At 36.1% G+C, this 21624-nt stretch overlaps 1 protein-coding gene and 1 non-coding gene across 2 annotated transcripts; one reads left to right on the forward strand and one right to left on the reverse strand.

Annotated features, from left to right (window-relative positions):
- Window positions 1-3318: 3318 nt before the first annotated feature.
- LOC141646866 (uncharacterized) lies at window positions 3319-4824 on the forward strand. Its single transcript, XM_074454848.1, has 4 exons — window positions 3319-3474; window positions 4139-4406; window positions 4495-4582; window positions 4683-4824. The coding sequence occupies exons 1-4, from the start codon at window positions 3319-3321 to the stop codon at window positions 4822-4824; spliced, it is 654 nt and encodes a 217-aa protein (XP_074310949.1).
- A 3056-nt stretch (window positions 4825-7880) lies between these two features.
- LOC141621447 (small nucleolar RNA R71) lies at window positions 7881-7987 on the reverse strand. Its single transcript, XR_012532340.1, has one exon. It is a non-coding gene; the product is annotated as a small nucleolar RNA R71 (small nucleolar RNA).
- Window positions 7988-21624: the final 13637 nt, after the last annotated feature.

A 21624-nucleotide genomic window follows, 5' to 3' on the forward strand; every position in this document is an offset into this window, starting at 1 on the left:
AGTATGACAATGATACGATTAGAGAATTACGCGTTGGCATTGGTCAGGATGGAAATTTTTGCTTCTTTACCACCTCCACACCACCCACTCCAATATTAATGCCCACCACTTTGGTTCTTCACCCATCTTACGTAAGAAGATCTTGTGAAGAAAATCTCGCTAAACCCAAGGTATCCTTCTTTGAAGAAACAAGGAGAAATATTAAATTCAGTGGGAGTTCTAGCAAGAGTGTCCTTGCAAATGAAAGGAGTATTGGCATTGTTAAAGAGAAGGCAAAGATGGGTGAGAAACTCAAACCTGATAATGAATTGGAAATGGATAGTGGGACTACCAAAACCAAGACCAAGAAGGGTGCCCAATCATATGAGGAATGTCATTATTTTAATGTCATGGGCCATTGGAAGCGAAATTGCCCCAATTATTTGGGAGATATCAAAGTTGGACTTGTTACTCCAAGTGGGACTTGGAAATATGGAAAATCTAAACAAGAGTGATATAAATCTCCGACAAGGAAATGGAGCTAGGGTAGCTGCCACTTCAAGAGGGACTTGTGTACTTGTTTTAGCTAATAACTTTGAGTTGTAATCAACATAATGGTGATTATGTACCCATTTTGTCTAAAACATTATTTCCATTTCTATGTTAGACATGAAAGGATTTGTATTTTGTTGAAAACAGACATGGCTGTGAGCCATGTCACTTATCTTTATGATATAAAAGTTTTAGACACTTCCAACTTAAGTAAAGATATCTACATAATACGATCCAAAATACTCAAACAAAGTAATCCAAATGATTTATACATTTGGCAATTGTCAATTAGGTCTCATAAATGAGAAACGCATTAAAGGCTAGTGTCGACTAGATGTAATGAACCATTTGATTTTCAATCATATGGAATATGCGAACCTTGTCTCCTTTGCAAAATGATTTGTACTCCTTTTAGTGGTAAAGGGACACGAGCAAGAGATTTGTTGGGACTAATACATGCCGATGTATGTGTTTCAATGAGCATCACCGTAAAGGGAATTTATGACTACTTCGTCACTTTTACCAATGATTTAAGTAGATATAGGTATATTTACTTAATCAAATATAAAGTGAAGCATTTAAGAAATTTGAGAAATTCCTAAATGACGTAGAGAACCAATTGAACAAAATACAGAAGCATTACGATTCGATCGTAGTGGCAAAAATCTACTTAATGAATTTGATTAATTAAATATGGATTATGACCAAGTGTCTCTACCCATAAGATCAAACTAAAATGAGTCGGTTTGAGTTGTTGAACTCAATTTTGGGAATTTGCAATCCAAAACAGACAAGTAATTCTAAACGGATGGTCAACCATGAGATACCTGAAATAGAGAGTCTATTTAACAAATCACATGGATCAGACACGCTTATGACATGAATCAAACTGCCATGATAGAGATGGTATTTTTATGTGCTAACATGTCAATCTAGATAAACTCCTAAATACTCCACCATATATATATTTGTATCTCACAAAGCTATCTCTCAAGAAGATAGATGTATTTCTGAGAGATAGAGTGGGAGTAGATTGGATCGTTACAAACATGTCTTATAGTGTTACTTTGTGAAAGTAATGGAACTATAGAGTGGGAGTATAGTTAAACTATAATCTATAAAGATAGATTGGGAGCATAGTTCAGTGGGAGTTTATCGCACATGTCTTATTGTTAAAATATTGCTTTGTGAAAGTAATGGTATTATGACCTTATCCCAAATCGACCTTGTTACTAATGAGCCATAGCATTTCAATCCGAAAATGGTTACTCAAGAGTAGATTTACTTTAAGGCGAGGGTCTCCTCAAAAGTAAATAGAGCTTTAGAGTAACTGAGTGCATAGATTGACATGAAGATGTTAATCAAGATAAATTATGTTAGGAATTGCCGCATTTCATTTTGATGAAGAATGGCAAATGATATTAAAAATTCGCTTTTCTAAAATGGGAATTTAGAGAAGGATGTGTTTGGAACACAAAACCTTATATAAAGATCTAAGAATCCTTATAACATATTATGCGTAGCTTTCTTAAGTGATCCTAGAATGGTCTTAAGCAAGTATTAAAGGATTATACTTTTCGTTCATGTGATAATAGTGAATGGTTTCATTCACATGATTGAAGAATCATGATTATACATGAAGTTAAGTGGGAGCCAAAATCATTTTCTCATTTCTTATATGTTGATAACATATTACTTATTGAGAATAATGTACCAATGCTCTTTTCTGTGAAAGAGTGATTGGAGACTTGGAAAAGGGTGCAAAGTATTCTAGATTTTTGAATCTATGAGAGAGAATATTGGCATTAAGTTGAGAATCTTATGAGGATGAGATCTTTCGTATCTGTTGTACATCAACAAGGTTCAATAGGCTGTTCATGTTGATGAAAGTGGAATTACTATGATGGAGTCATAGTCGTTCACTGAACCTATTAAGTTGTTGATTACATGAAATATATTTCTAATGTTTCCGCCATTGGAATGATCATGTATGCCAACAGACGCACATGGCATGATGTATCATATGCCTAGAGCATGATAAGTCAATAAAAAGATAATTCCCATGATATGGCTTATGAAAGCCTTAAAGAACATCCTTGAGATTCTTGAGAAGAATTAAGGATTCGTTCATATGTTTGGATGATAAACTAAGTTAGGTGTTGAAGGGTTGCACAAACTTTAGTTTTCAAACCGAAAGGTATTTGTTGAAATCCTAGGATGTTTTATTGATTCAGGAGTAAGATACTAGAAAAGTGTTTTAGTTTCGCGCATAGCAAATTCTACAAAAGGAATCTAAGTAAATTGTGATAAAATGGTCAACGTAGGGATTAAGGGTGAATCCCTCTACAAATGACTTTCTCCAAGTTATGTGATAACAGTGGGAGCATCTTTCAAGTTAAAGAGCCCAAGTCTAGTAAGAAGTCTAGACATATCTATTTAATATATTAAAGCAGCTGCCACTAACTGCCAAATTGTACACAAAAGCTGAGTTGTCAGCCTCCTGTTAGCCCACCGTATATACCAAGTATAAAATACAGTACAAATACCACGTACAGAGTGTAACTAGACAATACAAATCCACTAAAGAAATATTCACTACACCATGATTTAGAACTGCCGTTTAGTAACTTCCCACTCTCTCTCTTAACTGCAACAAACGTGCATACTCCATCTGACCTAAATTTGCCGTTTCTGTTTGTCAGGCACTATATATATTCCATCTTCTTATTCTGTCAGTCACAATTTTTGAAAAACTCCTCAATTTCAATAGTTCACAAAAATCTTAATATGGAACTCCAAATTACCTCAACCAAAATCTCGAAACTGGCCAAGTATGTTCGCAATGTGGAGATCGCTGTTCGTGTTGTTTGCTTATGGAAACGTGAGAATCATAGGAACAAGGGAGAGATCTATGGCATTGAGATGATATTGGTTGACGCAGAGGTATGTACATCTGAATATTAGCAATTTACAATTGATCCAAATCATTACAATTATAAGTTAACGTATTTGGTAGCGAATATCCGTAATTTGGTTGATGAAATGCTTTTTTTCTAATTAATGTTGAAATATATCATTAAGTTCTGTTTATGAATATGACGGTTATAATTTAGTGTAAAAGAATGAGAAAAACATTCCATGATTTTGATTCAATGTGAAAATCAAGTAATGTAATGCAGTATTCACGACTTTTAAGAAATATCAATTTAAGGTGAGCAACTTTCAGGTTGCAGAAGTAGCATTCATCATTAAGGGGAACAATTTAAAATATGCTTCAACAAATAGTTTATATTTAGCTACTATTATATTTCAGGATAATCTATTACGTTTGTGGGGAAGGTTTGCATTATCAAATTGTTCAACCCACATTTCCTCCAAGGCCCTCATAACATCATTGGGCCTATACCAATTCTCATCATTAGATCATTGAATTGTAACCTTCTACCCAATCAATATAATCACACGGTGATTTACAGATCCAGATTACCTATTGCAGCCCTCTTTCCCGGTTCTGCAAATAGAACATATTAGTACCAACTTTATTCAAGTCAATTTACAACACAACATACAATATTTAATTTCTGACATTTGTTATACAATAAAATAGGGTGATACCATTCAAGCAAGTATAGGCAAGTCAATGTTGTACAAGTTCAAAAGCAGAGTCACTGAAGGTCGTACCTATAGGCTGGGCAAGTTCACTGTTGCGGATAACGTTGGCTACATGACTGGCACCAAAAACCCATTGAGGATTTGGTTCGAGTATTCAACTTTTGCCATTGAGACAAATGATGAACACATTCCGAAGTATGGTTTTCAATTCACAAGCTTTGCTGACATTATTCATGAAAATGTTAAGCTAGATTTCTACTTAGGTAAAGATGACCTCTATTTATACTTATGATTTCAGTCACTTAAGTTGTGTATCATCCTATGACAACAAATGCTTTCATGTATTCACAGATATCATTGGAGAATTTGAGGCCTCACACCCGATTGCTGTATCGGAGAAAGGGAATGAGTGGACTCATATTGACTTAATCGACAAAGAGTAAATAACTGATGCTGCTATGTTTGTATTAATAATTGAAAACGAAAATTTAAAGTAAATTACCTCTGCTAATTCACTGTATTGTATTTGAAAAATGCAGAAATAACAGACTACCATTTTATGTATTTGGCGACTATGTCCAACAAGTGAAGAAGATAATTGCTGACTACGCTGGTGCAATGGAAAGACCAGTGCTCGCAGTACAATGTGTTAGTCGTGCAGAATGGAAAGGTAATTACTAATTAAAAATATTCACTCAAGCATATAAAATAGATGATTGTATTAAAACTAGACTAAATGTTTAATGATTTATTTTATGTCTATGTTTTAGGTGAGGTTCGAATTACTGCCGCATTCGATGCAACGCGTATACATGTCAACCTTAATATTCCACAAGTATCCGAGTGCAAGGAGTTATGCAGATCAAGTGGGTCAAACTCAGATAACTCACTTATAACCCATCCAAGCACTGAGGAGGCAACCATTCGCCCAAGGATAACATTCAAGACAATTACTGAACTCAACAACATTGACAAGGTGATACAAACAGTATACTTCTCTACTATTTAGTTTTCTTAATTGCAATAGTTGTGTAACTCAATTGTAATAAATTCACAAATGTAGGCTGGCGTTTATAACACACTTGCTACTATAACTGAGTTAGACGCCAACTTTAAGTGGTACTATTATTCATGCAAATTCTGCCGCGCGAAAGCAGCTTTAGATGATGACATATTATGGAGATGCACAAAAGATTATTGCAAGGGCCATCGTGAACCAATGACTGAAGCTATACCTAGGTCCCCTATCATGTCTTTCCATTTAAACACCTTTTTAAATTATTATAGAGTTAAATCATATAAGCTAAAACTTACCTTTTATTTTGTAACTATAGGTTTCAGGTTAGATATCATATCTCAGATGAAGTAGATGCCGGCAGTGTCATAGAGAATGGTGATGAAAACAGTGCTAGATTGTTGCTGTTTGAGACCCAGCTGGAGGGACATATAAAAAAGACTGCAACACAATGTCTTTCGGACCTGAAAAAGGCAAGAAATCAAACTATATATGATGCGTGTCATTTATATGATGTTTTATACCTCATTTTACACGCATTTCAGAGCTCATTTGTGTAGTTTAAGCTACCATTTCCCCTATTTCCATCTACTTTCGTGTTTTTGTACATTATTGCAGAAATGTGAAGAATTCAACGGAAATTGAGCTAAATCCGTCCCCGAGTATCCTGCATTGCATTTGACGTGAAGTATTCACTTAAGGAACGAGCTTGATGCGCATTTCTAGGCCCAAAAGACAAATCCACGAGATTATAGAAGTCAAGTACCAGCTAAAGCAGTCGATCGACCAGTACCCTTAGTCGATCGACCAACTCACGGGATCCAGAAGCTACTGTACACTGCATCCCAGTCGATCGACCGGTCCCAGTAGTCGATCGACCACACCGCTATTTCAGACGAGAATTAAAAGATCGAGGAAAAGCAAGCCCATTGTGTTTAGGGTTTGATAATAAGTGTTACGCATATTTTCTATATAACGTAACCTAGAAACATCAGAATAGGCATCGAATTATTATCTAAGTTTGACATTCAGTTTTATTAGTTTTAGAATATCAATAATTAGGGTTCGGAATATTGTTTCGGATTGGATTTTTGTTCGTGCTTTTGATCATTCCTCTGCAATTTCGGTATTCCCTTTGTCTTATTTCAACTCATCCTTATTTCGTTGATAGTATAGAAATTGGTTAGTTAGATTCCAAAGCCAATATTATTGTTTTATGTTATTTATTTATCTTTCCGTATCAATCATGAATTTAGTAGATTTAATAGTCAATCCTATTGTTGTTATCATTCTTAGTATGAGTAGCTAATTTATTCGTGCTAGGATGTAGGGGAATTATAGTGTAGGCGGCAATAGAATGAACACGGCCTGAATCGCGTGTCAGTCGATCGACTGCCATACCTGGTCGATCGACTGACCACGTGAGGTTTTACCTTCGTTTTAATTGTTTTAATTCTTTATTTGACGAATCGAGTGCACACAACTAGTTGAATGTTTAGGATGTGACTGACCCATTAGATCGAGAGATAGGGACAGTTGATTGACCACCAATTAAAATGACTAAACTATGCTGAGATCGAAAGATAGGTAATGTTTAGATTATTAGTCACTTTTCAGGACGAGAGTCAGTATTAGTGATATTAGGGACTTATAGCGAGATCGAAAGATGCTATCTGTTGAGAGTAGACCGAGAGGACCTCTTGTTTTCCCGCCTCATGTGCTTGATTTAGACCGACTTAGTTTGTCTTTGCGAAAACTATAATGAACCGACCATCCTAGTACCCTTCTTTATATTTGATTTAATATATCTCTTTAGTTTAATTTTTATTGTTATTAGCTATAGACCAAATCAAATCAACCTTCACACTTGTTACCTTAGATTAGATTTAGACAACTTTTAATTACATTCGCCTCCTTGTGGTTCGACCCTGTTACCACTAGCCTAGGTTAGTTTTAATAGGAATTATAAATCTTATTTTTGGTACTCACAACGACGGGTATCAAATTTTGGCGCCGTTGCCGGGGAGGCAATTGTTCTAATTTTTAGTTGTTTTCTTTTAGTCTGTTTCTTAGTTTAAGAGACATCCGTTCCTTAAACGTTTCTTATATTCTTTTTGTAGTTTCTTCTTATGCGCAGGTCACGGGGTGGTGAATTAGTACCTTTTAAACCTGAGATTGAGAAGACCTTGCGCGAGTTGAGACGATCATCAAGGGTGTTGCCGACAGAGGAAGAGCTGAGTACTCTGTCTAGTCACTACGAGAACGAACTGTTCGAAGAAGACCCACCTGCATCTCCTGCTTCTACTTCTTCAGCTGAGACAAGCACTTCTCCAGGAATTCCAGTCATGGCTGAAGAGGCAACTATAGTAAGTCATTCTGAGCCGACAGCTGAAAATCTTTACAAGGGGTTCGAATTACCTGGAGCTGATAGGAAATTCGAACCGAAGCCTTCCTATATCAACTTAGTTGAGAGGAACCGATTCGGGAGCTGCAAATGAAGATGCAGCCAAGCATATGGAGATATTTATCGATTCGTCGCTCTATAACCCCACCGACCGGTGTGACCCAGGACCAGATAAAGGAGACTATGTTTATATTCTCACTCCGTGATGCTGCAAGGGAGTGGTACAGAGATCTGGATCGAGCTGCTCATGGGATCACCGATTGGAATTCCTTAGCCCTGACATTTTACAAAAAATACTTCTCTGCCTCGAAGACGAATGCCATTAGAGCTCAGATCACGAGCTTTAAACAAGGGCCGGATGAGAAATTTCATGAAGCATGGGTTCGTTTCAAGAAGATGGTGCGAACCATACCGCACCATGGGTTCGAAAAATGGAGTCTTTGCAATCAGTTCTATAACGGGCTGTATGACGATCAGAGGGCTATTTTGGATGCTGCAGCCAATGGCCGATTTGCTGAGAATATGGGAGAGACTAAGGGGTGGAAGATCATTGATGACTTAGCCACCTACAAGGCTGAGTATGGGAATTCCAGGGGGAATCAAAGGAGAAGCGCTGAATCTCCTTCTGTAGCTGCACTTGAAGCTCTCACTGCGAGATTTGACAAGTATGAACTGGGAGGAGCTTCAAAAGGAGGTATTTACCAAGTAAATGCTGTGTCAGACGGTCCTTTCGTCTGCAGAAGGTGTGGAGCTGAGGGACATGTTTCAGAAAATTGTCCTAGTCCCTTTGAGTCTTGTGATGCCTTTCAACATTATAGGCAGACAAACACCTACTATGAGCCTAATGTTCATCCCAACTTGAGGTGGAGTAGCCAGAATGTCCTAAATCCAACTCCACCTCCGCAGCAAAGAATAAAGAAGCAAAGAAGCAAGCCTATGTGCCCCCTCATCATAAGCAACAACAATATCAAAAACCTCCCTATGTGCCGCAGCAGCAAAAATCTCAAAATTCTGACTTTGCTGAGTTGAAGAATATGTTGCAAAAGGAGTCCCAAGCCAGAGAGGCCGGAATGAAACTTTTAGAAAGCCAAATTGCTCAATTGGCTAGCAAGAGTACCACTCGAGCTCCGGGACACTTACCGACTCAAACTGACCAGAAAGAGACCCTAAATACCATTACTTTGAGGAGTGGGTCTACCCTGGAGAGGCCTGCCATGGTCGAGGACGCTGCTGAAAAGAATGAGGCGGAACCGAGTCAAAAGAAAGCTGTAACGAAAAATAGCAAGAACAAGGCGTCTACCAGGTATATCAGTCGATCGACTGATGTACCCGGTCGATCGACTAAAGTGCGGGATACAGGAGCTTCTGGAACTGTAGACCTCAGTCGATCGACTGAGCAAGGTGGTCGATCAACTGAGGCCGCTGCTGATATTGAGAAATTTCGTCCTCCAATGCCCAATAATTTGAGAGACCATTTGTTTCGGGGTATGACAACTCCGACAGTATTGGGGCAAGACCCGAGTGCTGATGGGTCCATCCCGATTCCGAAGTACGACCCAATGTCGATCAATGGTTCCTATTTGAGACGGTCTAAAGAGGGGTCAAGCTTCAATAAGGAGAAGGTAGTGGACTTCCAGCCTAAGTCCACGGATGCCGGCATGCGAGAATTAGAGGAGAGGGCTAAGCTACTTCTTTCAGCCCCTTATCCAAAGAGACTAGTGCCGATAAAGGAACAGGTATCTTTCAATAAATTTGAAAATGTTGTTCGTAGTCTTAACGTACAAGTACCTTTCCTTGAATTAGTGAATCAAGTGCCCGCCTATATGAAGTTCATGAAGCAATTGCTTTCTAAAAAGAGGTCCCTTGAAACAGTGCATACTGTCGCACTCACTAAAAAGTCATGTTCTTATTTGACTCACACTGCACCCCATAAGCTAGAGGACCCGGGTAGTTTTTCCGTTCCTTGTAATATAGGTACCTTCTTGATGCGAGTCCGCTTAGTGTTCACAAATTAAGATGTGGTCGTTGGGTCACGGTCGAATCAAAACACAATTTATAGCTTCACAAACAACTCTACAATTAGTAAAGAGGCAAGTAAAGGTCGGATCCCAAGGGACGGGTATTGAAATGAGATTTCTATTGCAACTAGTGGTGTCTAAGGGGTGTCACAAATTGGGTTGATGTAGAAGGTTACTAAACTAAAATAGCAATGAAAATAAACAAGCAAGATGAATTAAAGGGGTGTAAACAATTGATTAAAGGCACTAGGGTGTCATGGGATCATAGGGGAATCATGGGATATGATCATACAAACATGTTCTCAAATTATAAGCAAGCAATTATTGTTGTGATGGATTGAGTTGGGTTATATCTTACAATCCTAGAAACGTTTGGGTCCCGGAGCCGAATCGATTAGATTGTACAACACCTACAAGTCGACTTAATCTTCCCTACTCAACAACATGCATGGTCTAATGAGACTCGAGTTGGGTTATGTCTTACAAGTCTCATTGAAAAGATAGAAGATGATAGTAAATGCAAGGATTCATAGGCTTAGCATTTCATCAAATATAACATGTGCATGAGTTGAGATCAAAACAAGCAAGCAAATAAAACATGAAAGCATATTAATTTAAGCATGAATCATTCCCCATGTTGGTTTCCCCTAATCACCCATTAACCCTAGCTAAGAGACTACTCACTCATTATCATGTTGATCATGCTAGCAAGGTTGTCAATCATACCAACAATATGAAACATGATGAATAAATGAAAGTAATTAACAATAATTAAAAAAGGGATTAAGAGATTATACCTACTAATGATTCCAATAATAAAGTAAAGATAAAAGAAGTACTTGAATGCTTGATTGAGAGGTTGTCAATCTCCCAATAATAACCCAAATAATCTTCAATTACCCAAAATAAAGGATGAACAAAAGAGAGATTAAAGAACTACAACTTGGATTAAAACTTGATTAATACTTGATTACAATATTAAAGAGAGATTTGATTGATATTAACTACTCTAATTATTGATAAGAAGAACATGCTCCTCTAATTAGACTAATGGGGTATTTATAGTGGAAATTAGGGAGGATGCATTAGGGTTAACTAAGGGCTAAACTAGTAATTACACTTTTTAGATTGAGCAAGGAGGAGCCGGTATTTTTCGAGAGAAGGGCTTCTTTCTTCGTAGCTTGGAGAAGACAATTCGTGCTGGAGCCGAATCCGGGCGGAATAGGGTCAGGACGGGCGGATTCTGGCGTTGGAATCCGAGCGGATTCAAGGGAATCCGGTCGGATTGTGGAGGTGGAATCCGAGCGGAATAGGGCAAAGCCGCTCGGATTGTGCTGCTGCGGGGCGGACGGATTGTTGACAATCCGCTCGGATTGTCACTCAGCAACATATCTTCTTCTTTTCTTCCCTTTTCTTCATAAATTCTTTGGGGACTCAAGGATCCTTTCTCAACATTGCTCTTCTACTATAATATGTACAAAGGCCTTCTAATCTTGTCTCTCCTTGATGCTTGGTCATTGAATTCGATCAATTTAGTCTCGTTTTGCCATGAAAATGCAAGATTCTTACTCCTTTCCTACCAAGGGATCAAAATCTCAAAGAATATGCAAAACAAAGAACTAAAGATAAGAAATGACCCAAATATGCACTAAAAAGCATGGGAACAAGGCTAATTCGGGGGCTAAATATGTGCTAATTATGGTCACATCACTTCTCTATTGAGAAGGCATTATGTGACCTAGAAGCTAGCATTAGCGTCATGCCCTTGAGTCTAGCTAGAAAGTTGAAATTGAATAGGTTTGCAGTAACGAACATGACCGTTCAGATGGCTGACCGATCTGCGGTCCAGCCTATAGGAGTCCTAGAGGACATCCCTGTACAAATAGGGAAGTTTTTCTTCCCTGTAGACTTTGTGGTCCTAGATATGCCCGAGGATGCCCACATACCTATCATTCTAGGTAGGCCATTTCGCACACCGCCGGTGCGATTATTGATGTTGGTTACTGGGACCCGACCTTCAAAGTGGGGAAGCATTCTATTGTCTTCGCCCAGACAGCTAGGAAGAAAGACCCCATGTGGCCTGTCACCTGTAATACGGTTTCTGAAAAGAAATCATACTTTGTGCTTCCTGATATGCCTGTCTCTATTCCTATTCGTGTTATAACACCTCCGCCCCAGACTGAGAGCAAGAAGGAGGAAGATTCTGTTGTTTTAGACATTGCAGGAACTGGTTTGGGGAAGGAAGAGCCGCGGGTTGCTCCAGCTGTGAAGGAGCAACTCGTTTCGAGAGGCGGTCTTGGATGCCTGAGTTATGGCACTGATGAGGAGCTTGAAGATGAGCCATCCAAAGTGAGACAGTCCGACTTGGACTTTGATGAGCCGGAAGAGGTCATTGATTGGGGAGATGACGAAGCTGTTGATCCGTCAAGCTCTACGGATGCTGAAGTTGAGGAAGGTGCAGCTGAGAAGATGAGCACCGTTGAGGCTACCTCTTGTAGCCAGAAGCCGATGAAGTGGGCCATACCGTGGCCATTCTTGATCAACTACTAGTTGATCACGCGCTTTATCAAAAACTTTCATTTTATTGCTGTTAAACTTTTTTGTTTATTGCTTTTGTGTGCGCGAGACTTCGCATTTATTTTTGTTGCTTAGGATTTTTAAGTGCTTTAGACTTTACTTTGGGTTTTGCGCAAATTTTGGGCGCGTATTATTGTGCATTTACAGGTTTTTAGACCTCATTAGCTCAAGTAATTGAGCAAATACGAAGAAATCAGAAGTTACAGCAGTATTCCCAGTCGATCGACTGAGCTATGTGGTCGATCGACTGGTCTGCAGTTTCCAGGAGCTACTGTTCCCTTCACCTTGGTCGATCGACTGAGTGATGTGGTTGATCGACCGCCCTGCACTGCTGTACCTGTTCACGACATCCCCCCTACTGTGTTTGGTCGATTTGCGGAATTGAGGGAGTTTTCTACTCCACTTTATCTTCCGTCGTTTTATTTATTTCTTCTATTTTTCTCATTTGTGCACATTATACCGCTTCGCTATTACTTTCTCGGTTTTATGAGTGGTATTTGTTTGTCTTTCAGGTACTTATTAGTAGCATTGCTGGCTACAGAAACCTCCTAGCTCATGCTGGTTTGGGGAGGTTTCCTTTTGCTGCGCTTAAAGTCTTGTGAGTCTCCTTGTCTTCACTTTATGTCTTGTTTACTTATTTTCTCGCAAATTCCCGTTTCTATTTTATTTCATTACATGATTTTGCACAATGGGGACATTGTGTGATTTGGTTTGGGGAAGGGTTTTGCGTCGCATTTGCATAAGTTTTATTGCATTTCTGTTTCACGTTTATATTTTTGTCTTGCATTGTTTATTGCATTGTTTATTTCATTTCATCCATATATACAAAATTCAAAAAAATTTAAAAATTTCAAAATTTTCAAACAAATGCACGTTTATTTTAAGCATATAGGTCGAGTCGGAACGGTAGTATTTCAATGATGACATTGCATTTGCATCTGTTTTATCGCCTAGGCCTTGCTAATTGACATGTTATTAGTAGAATCGTATAAGTGCATATCTACGAGTTTTCGTTAATTATTTGATGAGCTTGAGACTTGACTTAGAATTTTGGCAAACTACATCATATTTATGAGTTTTAGAGCTTATAACTGGTGACATTTATGACCAGTTTATCTAGGAATGTGAGTAGTACTCCTTATGAGACATGTTTTATAAATGTGCATAAATATGAACTTGATCTTCTTAATACCTGTATGCATTCGGTTTGTGGGTTGTTGACACATGTGGTAGAGGTTTTCCCTTTATTCATTTTGCCCATAAGCTCCACACTGCCAAAAATATCCTTTTTGTCCTATTTACTACATCCTACATTTAGCCTGCCTGTGTCAAGCTAGTAGTTTAGTTTTTGGGATTGTTACTCGTTTTTGGTGGCATATGCTTTGTTGGGAAGATGAAAGGAAGGAAAGAAAAAGAAGTTGAAAGAAAAGAAAAAGAAACAAAAAGAAAAAAAATGATTCGAAAAAAGAAAAAAGAGTTTTGTACTGTTCAAAGCAGTCGATCGACTGCCAATTCTGGTCGATCGACTGAGATTCGAAAGAAAAGAAAAAATCAGTTCGCATAAATTCAAAATCCTTATCTTATGGCGATTTTTGCTCCCATGTTGCATTAGTATCTTATGGGGAGTTAGTTGATTACTTTTATACTGGAGATTGTGAGATTTGTGCTTGCTATAGCACCGTTTCGTTTGATTATGAGCAAGAAGAAGGATGTTGCCATATGGTTCCGTTTTGGTACTAGCTTGATGACCTGTACCTCCACTTTCCCATAAATGTTTTGCCCCTTCTTACCCATACCTCACATCTCCACAATTATACCTCGGCATGTGTCATGGTCTTTTGTTGGTTGGAATGCATATGTACGGTTGTAGAGATTGTTTTCATATTATATTGCAGGCATGTTCTTATAGGTCGTAGTTTGGTGAGAGTCTTTACAAAATGAATTCTTTCTATCCTCTTATATATTCACCTATGCTTATGTGTGATATGAGCGACCCGTGAGAGTCCAATTTGATAAGTCTCTATAGTTAATGGTTCAGCAGTTTTTAACGACCTTATAACTCGTGTGCATGATTCACATTACTAATTGATTGTTGGTTGCTGCATTAAAATGGTTTAGGCTTTACATGTTGTAATTCGCTCTGAGATTGAACTTGTTCCATTAGGTCATTAGATCGAGTCTAGTTCTTGCTTGGGGACAAGCAAGGGTTTGGTTTGGGGAAATTTGATGCGTGTCATTTATATGATGTTTTATACCTCATTTTACACGCATTTCAGAGCTCATTTGTGTAGTTTAAGCTACCATTTCCCCTATTTCCGTCTACTTTCGTGTTTTTGTACATTATTGCAGAAATGTGAAGAATTCAACGGAAATTGAGATAAATCCGTCCCCGAGTATCCTGCATTGCATTTGAGGTGAAGTATTCACTTAAGGAACGAGCTTAGTGCGCATTTCAAGGCCCAAAAGACAAATCCACGAGATTATAGAAGTCAAGTACTAGCTAAAGCAGTAGATCGACCAGTACCCTTAGTCGATCGACCAACTCACGGGATCCAGAAACTACTGTACACTGCATCCCAGTCGATCGACCGGTCCCAGTAGTCGATCGACCACACCGCTACTTCAGACGAGAATTAAAAGATCGAGGAAAAGCAAGCCCATTGTGTTTAGGTTTTGATAATAAGTGTTACGCATATTTTCTATATAACGTAACCTAGAAACATCAGAATAGGCATCAAATTATTATCTATGTTTGACATTCAGTTTTATTAGTTTTAGAATATCAATAATTAGGGTTCGGAATATTGTTTCGGATTGGATTTTTGTTCGTGCTTTTGATCATTCCTCTGCAATTTCGGTATTCCCTTTGTCTTATTTCAACTCATCCTTATTTCGTTGATAGTATAGAAATTGGTTAGTTAGATTCCAAAGCCAATATTATTGTTTTATGTTATTTATTTATCTTTCCGTATCAATCATGAATTCAGTAGATTTAATAGTTAATCCTATTGTTGTTATCATTCTTAGTATGAGTAGCTAATTTATTCGTGCTAGGATGTAGGGGAATTATAGTGTAGGCGGCAATAGAATGAACACGGCCTGAATCGCGTGTCAGTCGATCGACTGACCACGTGAGGTTTTACCTTCGTTTTAATTGTTTTAATTCTTTATTTGACGAATCGAGTGCACACGACTAGTTGAATGTTTAGGATGTGACTGACCCATTAGATCGAGAGATAGAGACAGTTGATTGACCACCAATTAAAATGACTAAACTATGCTGAGATCGAAAGATAGGTAATGTTTAGATTATTAGTCACTTTTCAGGACGAGAGTCAGTATTAGTGATATTAGGGACTTATAGCGAGATCGAAAGATGCTATCTGTTGAGAGTAGACCGAGAGGACCTCTTGTTTTCCCGCCTCATGTGCTTGATTTAGACCGACTTAGTTTGCTGCCGCCGAAACTATAATGAACCGACCATCCTAGTACCCTTCTTTATATTTGATTTAATATATCTCTTTAGTTTAATTTTTATTGTTATTAGCTATAGACCAAATCAAATCAACCCCCACACTTGTTACCTTAGACTAGATTTAGACAACTTTTAATTACATTCGCCTCCTTGTGGTTCGACCCTGTTACCACTAGCCTAGGTTAGTTTTAATAGGAATTATAAATCTTATTTTTGGTACTCACAACGACGGGTGTCAATATACTTACTGAATGAATATAATAAATTAAAATATTCCTTCTTAATAAATTTATTGTTGAACTGTAGGCCGGTATCAAAGATGGTATACCCGAGGAACTTGAGGTGCTAATAGGCAAGACGGTGGTGTGCAAAATTGAAGTGTCAAGGCGATACAATATCGAGCAGAAATCCAAATGGTACACAGCTCTGTCTATAACAGATGAGAAGGAATCCATTGCATGGTGGAGGGTAAAGTACAAGGAAGCTAAGGTAAAACTTCTACTAATTTTTACAACATAATAGTAAAAATCCGTTCTGTTTTTTGCCATGTAATTACTTTATTCTATGTCTAACAGGAAGCTCAATCTCAGCAAGGTGATAATGATAGAGATTGCATCACACCACAGAAGCGCAAAATTACTGAAGTTATCGATTGTGAAGCAAGTGCAAGCATTGGGAAGTCAATTACGGCAGAAGATCATTCCACAAGCAAGGCTCCAGTGAAAATCAAGATAGAGAAGAACTGAAGGAGATAATCTTCTCTCAACATGGCAATCACATCTATGCACCTACTTTAATATTTATTGATTAGGCGTGTTCTACTTAGTATTTGCTTATGCTTATTTAGAAAGACTACTGTAAGTTTATTTCCCTATTAGTTGTTTAATTTGTTTTAACGTTTGGATTGCCATGGATGTAAGGTTTTTTTTAAGACAAGTTCTGAAATTTATTAACAATCTACAAGTTATCCAAATTTCAAATTTGCACCCCAATCGTTATTTTTATCAATATTGACATTAACATTCTGATAACTAATCATGCTGTCAAGTCTCATAATATAATAGACCCGAACGAACATACAAAAATGCAACATAAAGTGGGATTTCAAAACGAACATACAAAAATACTTTGATGCCAAATTAAAATCTATTCCGTTTGATCAATCAGAATCTAAAAATTAAAACCGCTTTCGAACTGTTTTTATAAAACGCATTAATAAAGAATTTTAAAATGCATTCTTATCCACGAACCAAATAACATTACTCAAACTCCCAATGTTTTCATCTAAAAAAAATTGGAATCATTTATATTTGTCAAATTCGCCAAAAAAATCATTCATATTATGCATAAGTGATTTGGAAACGGTGTACACAATAACAAAGACCATTTTTTATTCCTATATTAGATTCCACCTCAAAAATAGGCAAAAAATAAGGCAAAGTCCTCTGATTTTGAAACAGCTATATTGTTACTGAAATGATATTCATAAGCAAACATGACAAAACCCCATGTACTCCGTATTATATTATAAAACGAAAATATAAATTTGAAATTAGAAACTTATCTTTTTTTTGTCAGCATAGTTTAACTGTGTAGGTCAAATAATTCACGCTTAATCTCCTTATTTTGTATTAACCTACATAATCCAACGAAATTAAGCATTACATAAAAAAAAAAATTATTAATATTTTTACATTAGAATTTAATATACTGTATAAATTTTTTTATACTATATTTTACGAAATTAGTTTAGAAATAAGTATATACAATATATAAATGCTGCTATTAAAACTATACTAATCAAGAAACACGTAAATTTCAGTATAACATAATATATTTATATACAGTATATCTGAAAAAGTAAATATCATTTTAAACTAACTTTGCCCATAACACCACTTTCACATCCACTACTAGGATCCACTACTAAGTTCCACATCCACTACTAGGATGCACTACTAAGATCATGGTTAAAAAAAACCACTCATCACCTTCCCATTCTTCTATAGTAGATAAAGTATAAATACAGTTATTGAGAAATCAGAACTCACAAACTTTTCAACATCAGTTTTTAAAAAATGAAAAATGGCACACAATATTACCATAACCAAAATAGCACGACTTGCAAAAAATATTTTCAATGTGGAGCTGAAAGTTCGGGTTGTTTGCTTATGGAATCGAGTTAATCACATGAACAAGGAAGAAATCTATTCAACTGAAATGATCTTGGTTGATGAACATGTATGCCTATCTACTTTTTTCTAAGTTAGTTTTTATGAATCTCATATTTTTATACACTATTTTCATATTAATGCTAAATGTACATCCTTTCATAGGGCCATCTGATTCAAGCCAGTATCAGAAAATCACTGCTGGACAAGTTTAAGGATACAATGATAGAAGGATGCATTTATAAGTTGGAAAAATTTACAGTATCGTAGAATGTTGGTTATATGACAGCTACCCAGAACTTATAGAGAATTAGGTTTGAATACTCCACGTACGCTATTCAGATAACAGATACACAGATACCAAAGTTTGGATTTAGCTTTACTAGCTTTCCCGATATAATCGATGAGCATGTTAAGCCAAATACATATCTAGGTAATACCTATATATTTTGTTATAATATTTAAATTGTCATACATATGAATATTAAGATGGGAAATAATGAAAAATTGTAAATGTGCAGATGTAATTGGGGAATTTAAGATGTTACATGAACAAGGAAATGAATGGACGCATGTTGATCTAACAGACAAACAGTGAGTATAATATTGTATGAAATGTAGTATTAATCATATTAGAAACATTATTATTTACAGTTACTGTAATTGTTGATTAACTGCAGTAACAACAGATTGTCATTCTATGTCTTTGGAGATTATGTCAAACAAATTGTTCAGATCAACAATGACTATGCCAGTGCAAAAGAAAGGCCAATTCTAGCATTGGAATGTGTCATACGAACAGAATGGAAGGGTAAGTAAAACAGTAAATGATTCACCACATAGTAATGACATAAAAGTTAAATGTGTGTACTTGCATTAACAACCCAAATTATTGTTTACGATATCTCAGGGACAGTACGTATTAAAACTTCATTTGACGCAACACGTATTTATGTCAATCCTGATATTCCAGAGGTATTGGAATTCAAGAAAAGAGATGGTGCAAGTGGATCCAATTCCATTACCTCACTTATTTCAGCTACAAAAAATCAAGAAATTTAAGACGTCCTACACTAATATTCACAAATCAATTCGAAATAACATGAATAAAGAGGTGATAATATTTCTGAATTTTATATATGAAATAACCTTCTTACTTATAATCATAATAAAACCGTCTTATTATTTCATTTATTTATGCAGGCTGGCGTTTTTAGCGTACTTGCAACGATAACAAAGATAGACTCAAGCTTCAAATGGTTTTACTATGCATGCAACTTTTGTCATGGGAAAGCAGCACTAAGACATGATAAATTATGGAGGTGTTTAAAACGTACTTGCAAGGGACATCAAGAACCAATGACTAATGCTATTCCTAGGTTTAATTACATTACATGTTATTTTATTCAGATTTGAAGTACTGAAAATAAATAAATAAATAAATATATATATATATATATATATATATATATATATATATTAATCAGTTTATTTGACCAAAGGTTTCAGATAATGTGCCATATAAAAGATGATGAGCATACCAGCAGGCACCTTGAAAATGAAGAGGATAATAGTGCTAATTTGTTGCTTTTAGAAACCCAGCTAGCAGCATATATCGATACGACTGCTGTAGAATGTCTCTCTGAAATGAAAAATGCGAGCAACTCATATTTTCCAATATTAGCATTTTAGCATTAACATGCCCAAAGAATTAGAATTGCTCATAGGGAAGCAGTGGGTGTGCAAAATTGAGAAGTCGGGAAGGTGCAACAATGACCAGAATTCGAAATATTACACAGCAGCTGTTATATCAGATGACGAGGACATAATTGTTTGGTGGAAAGCAAAATATTATGGCTCCAAGGTTTTACACAGTTTCTTTCACTTTGCTTTTCAAATCAAAGTTTTAAATTTTATGAGAAGTAATTAATATTAATTATTGCATGAATATAGATGAATCACTCAGAGTACTATGAAAGCTACAGTTCAGATATATCAGAAGTGAGAACCCCACCGAAGCGCCAAGTTTTAGAAATTGCAGTTTGTGAAGAGTTTGAAGGCAGTGGGAAATCATGTATTTCATATGAGGCATCCACAAGTAACACCGAGAAACAAAGCAAGTAAAGGAAGAAGTTGGATTGTTTAGCTATTTACTACTTTAGTGACGTATTCATATTTTCAGAGACTTTTTCTATGTTATTTGTTTTAAGTGTGTTCTGATTTACAGCTAGGTAGTTTCAATTCCTGAAATAGTAAGATGCAATGTTAATTAGCAGGTTCTTTAGACTAATTTGTTTTCCTAAGTTTAAGCACATGTTTAAGACGCAAGCTTTCAAACTAAGTTTACTTTACGTGAAATTTGTCTTTTATCTTATCAGTTAAACTTCAAATATCAGGCTGCAGCTATAATTAATGTCCAAATTTTCGCATCACAATTCATATGAAGTAAAACAGCCCATATGTAGTAAAACAGCCCATTAAAGCACTAATGCGGTAAAATAGATAGACCATCAAAGCACTTATGCGGTAAAATAGACCATCAAAACACATATGTACAAGTAATATGTAATTTATAACACGAACATTTGCATGTTTTATAAAACTAGGAAAATAACACAATTGTTTTCAATAAACTTGATCAAAGACAATGCATTAAAAACACAGAGATATTTAAGAAACAAAGAGACGAGCGGGATGAGAAACTTATCTCATATACTTGCAGACGATATACATGGTACACCCCAGTTTACAGTCGCGTTCACATCCACCCGCTGTTTAATAACCTTCATAAAAGACAGAAAAATTAATACATGCATGTTCAATATATGTGAAGTGTGTAATCGAATGTGTAATTTTTAAATAATAATATAAAAAGTTCGCCTTAACCTACATTGGCTCATAATCAATATGTGCATAGAATTCCAATATTTTAATTTCATATACATGATCACAGAAATATTTAGTGAATAATATGTCTTTGATCACCTATAAATATATTTTTTTTCAATTAATCAATATGTGCATATAATTCCAATATTTTAATTTCAGATACATGATCAATGAAATATTTAGTGAATAATATTTCTTTGATCACCTATCAATTCATTTTCAAATTACATGTAAACAATTAAGACTATAAAAAAAATAGGTAGCAGGAGTGGACAACAACAGACGTGTATTTTTTTAAAAAACAATTTACTCAATAAATTCAGTAAAAGGAGAAAAACAAAATTTCTGTGAAATACCCCCACTAACATTTATCAAGGTCCCCTTTTTTTAGGCTAGCAGTTACAAAAAACTGTCACAAAAATTAAAACTCTCTCGACATTACAATTTACAACAAATGGTCACATAATTTACAACAACTATAATACACTCCGTACATTAAATCTCAGAAATTCAAGAAACAAAAACTTCCAACTTTATTCATAGAATGGAATATCTCAGGTTATTAGGTTGAGTTTTACAGTACAATTCAAATTACCTCTTTGCACAAGTAAGTATTTTTTTCATAGCTTATTGTGTTCATATCTAAATTTCAAGGAAAACGTTCTTATCGAATTAATTTTTTTTCAAAGTCTATTTTGCAAGTTTATCATCATCTAACACATCATTTACTTTATGATGACAGTTAATTGAAGCATGGAAAGGGGGAATTCGTTAAATTCACATAAAAATAAAAGGAAGAGAAATTCTAGATACAAGTCGGGTATGTTATCTTCTTATTTGCGTTCAAATTCATCACTTTTAATTTGATGCATATACTCTGTCCATAAAGATCAGAACCTATGAAACATTTATTGTGTTGTTACTTATCTGTA

This window comes from Silene latifolia, chromosome 1 (genome assembly GCF_048544455.1).
Source record: "Silene latifolia isolate original U9 population chromosome 1, ASM4854445v1, whole genome shotgun sequence".
NCBI classification, from domain to species: Eukaryota; Viridiplantae; Streptophyta; class Magnoliopsida; order Caryophyllales; family Caryophyllaceae; genus Silene; species Silene latifolia.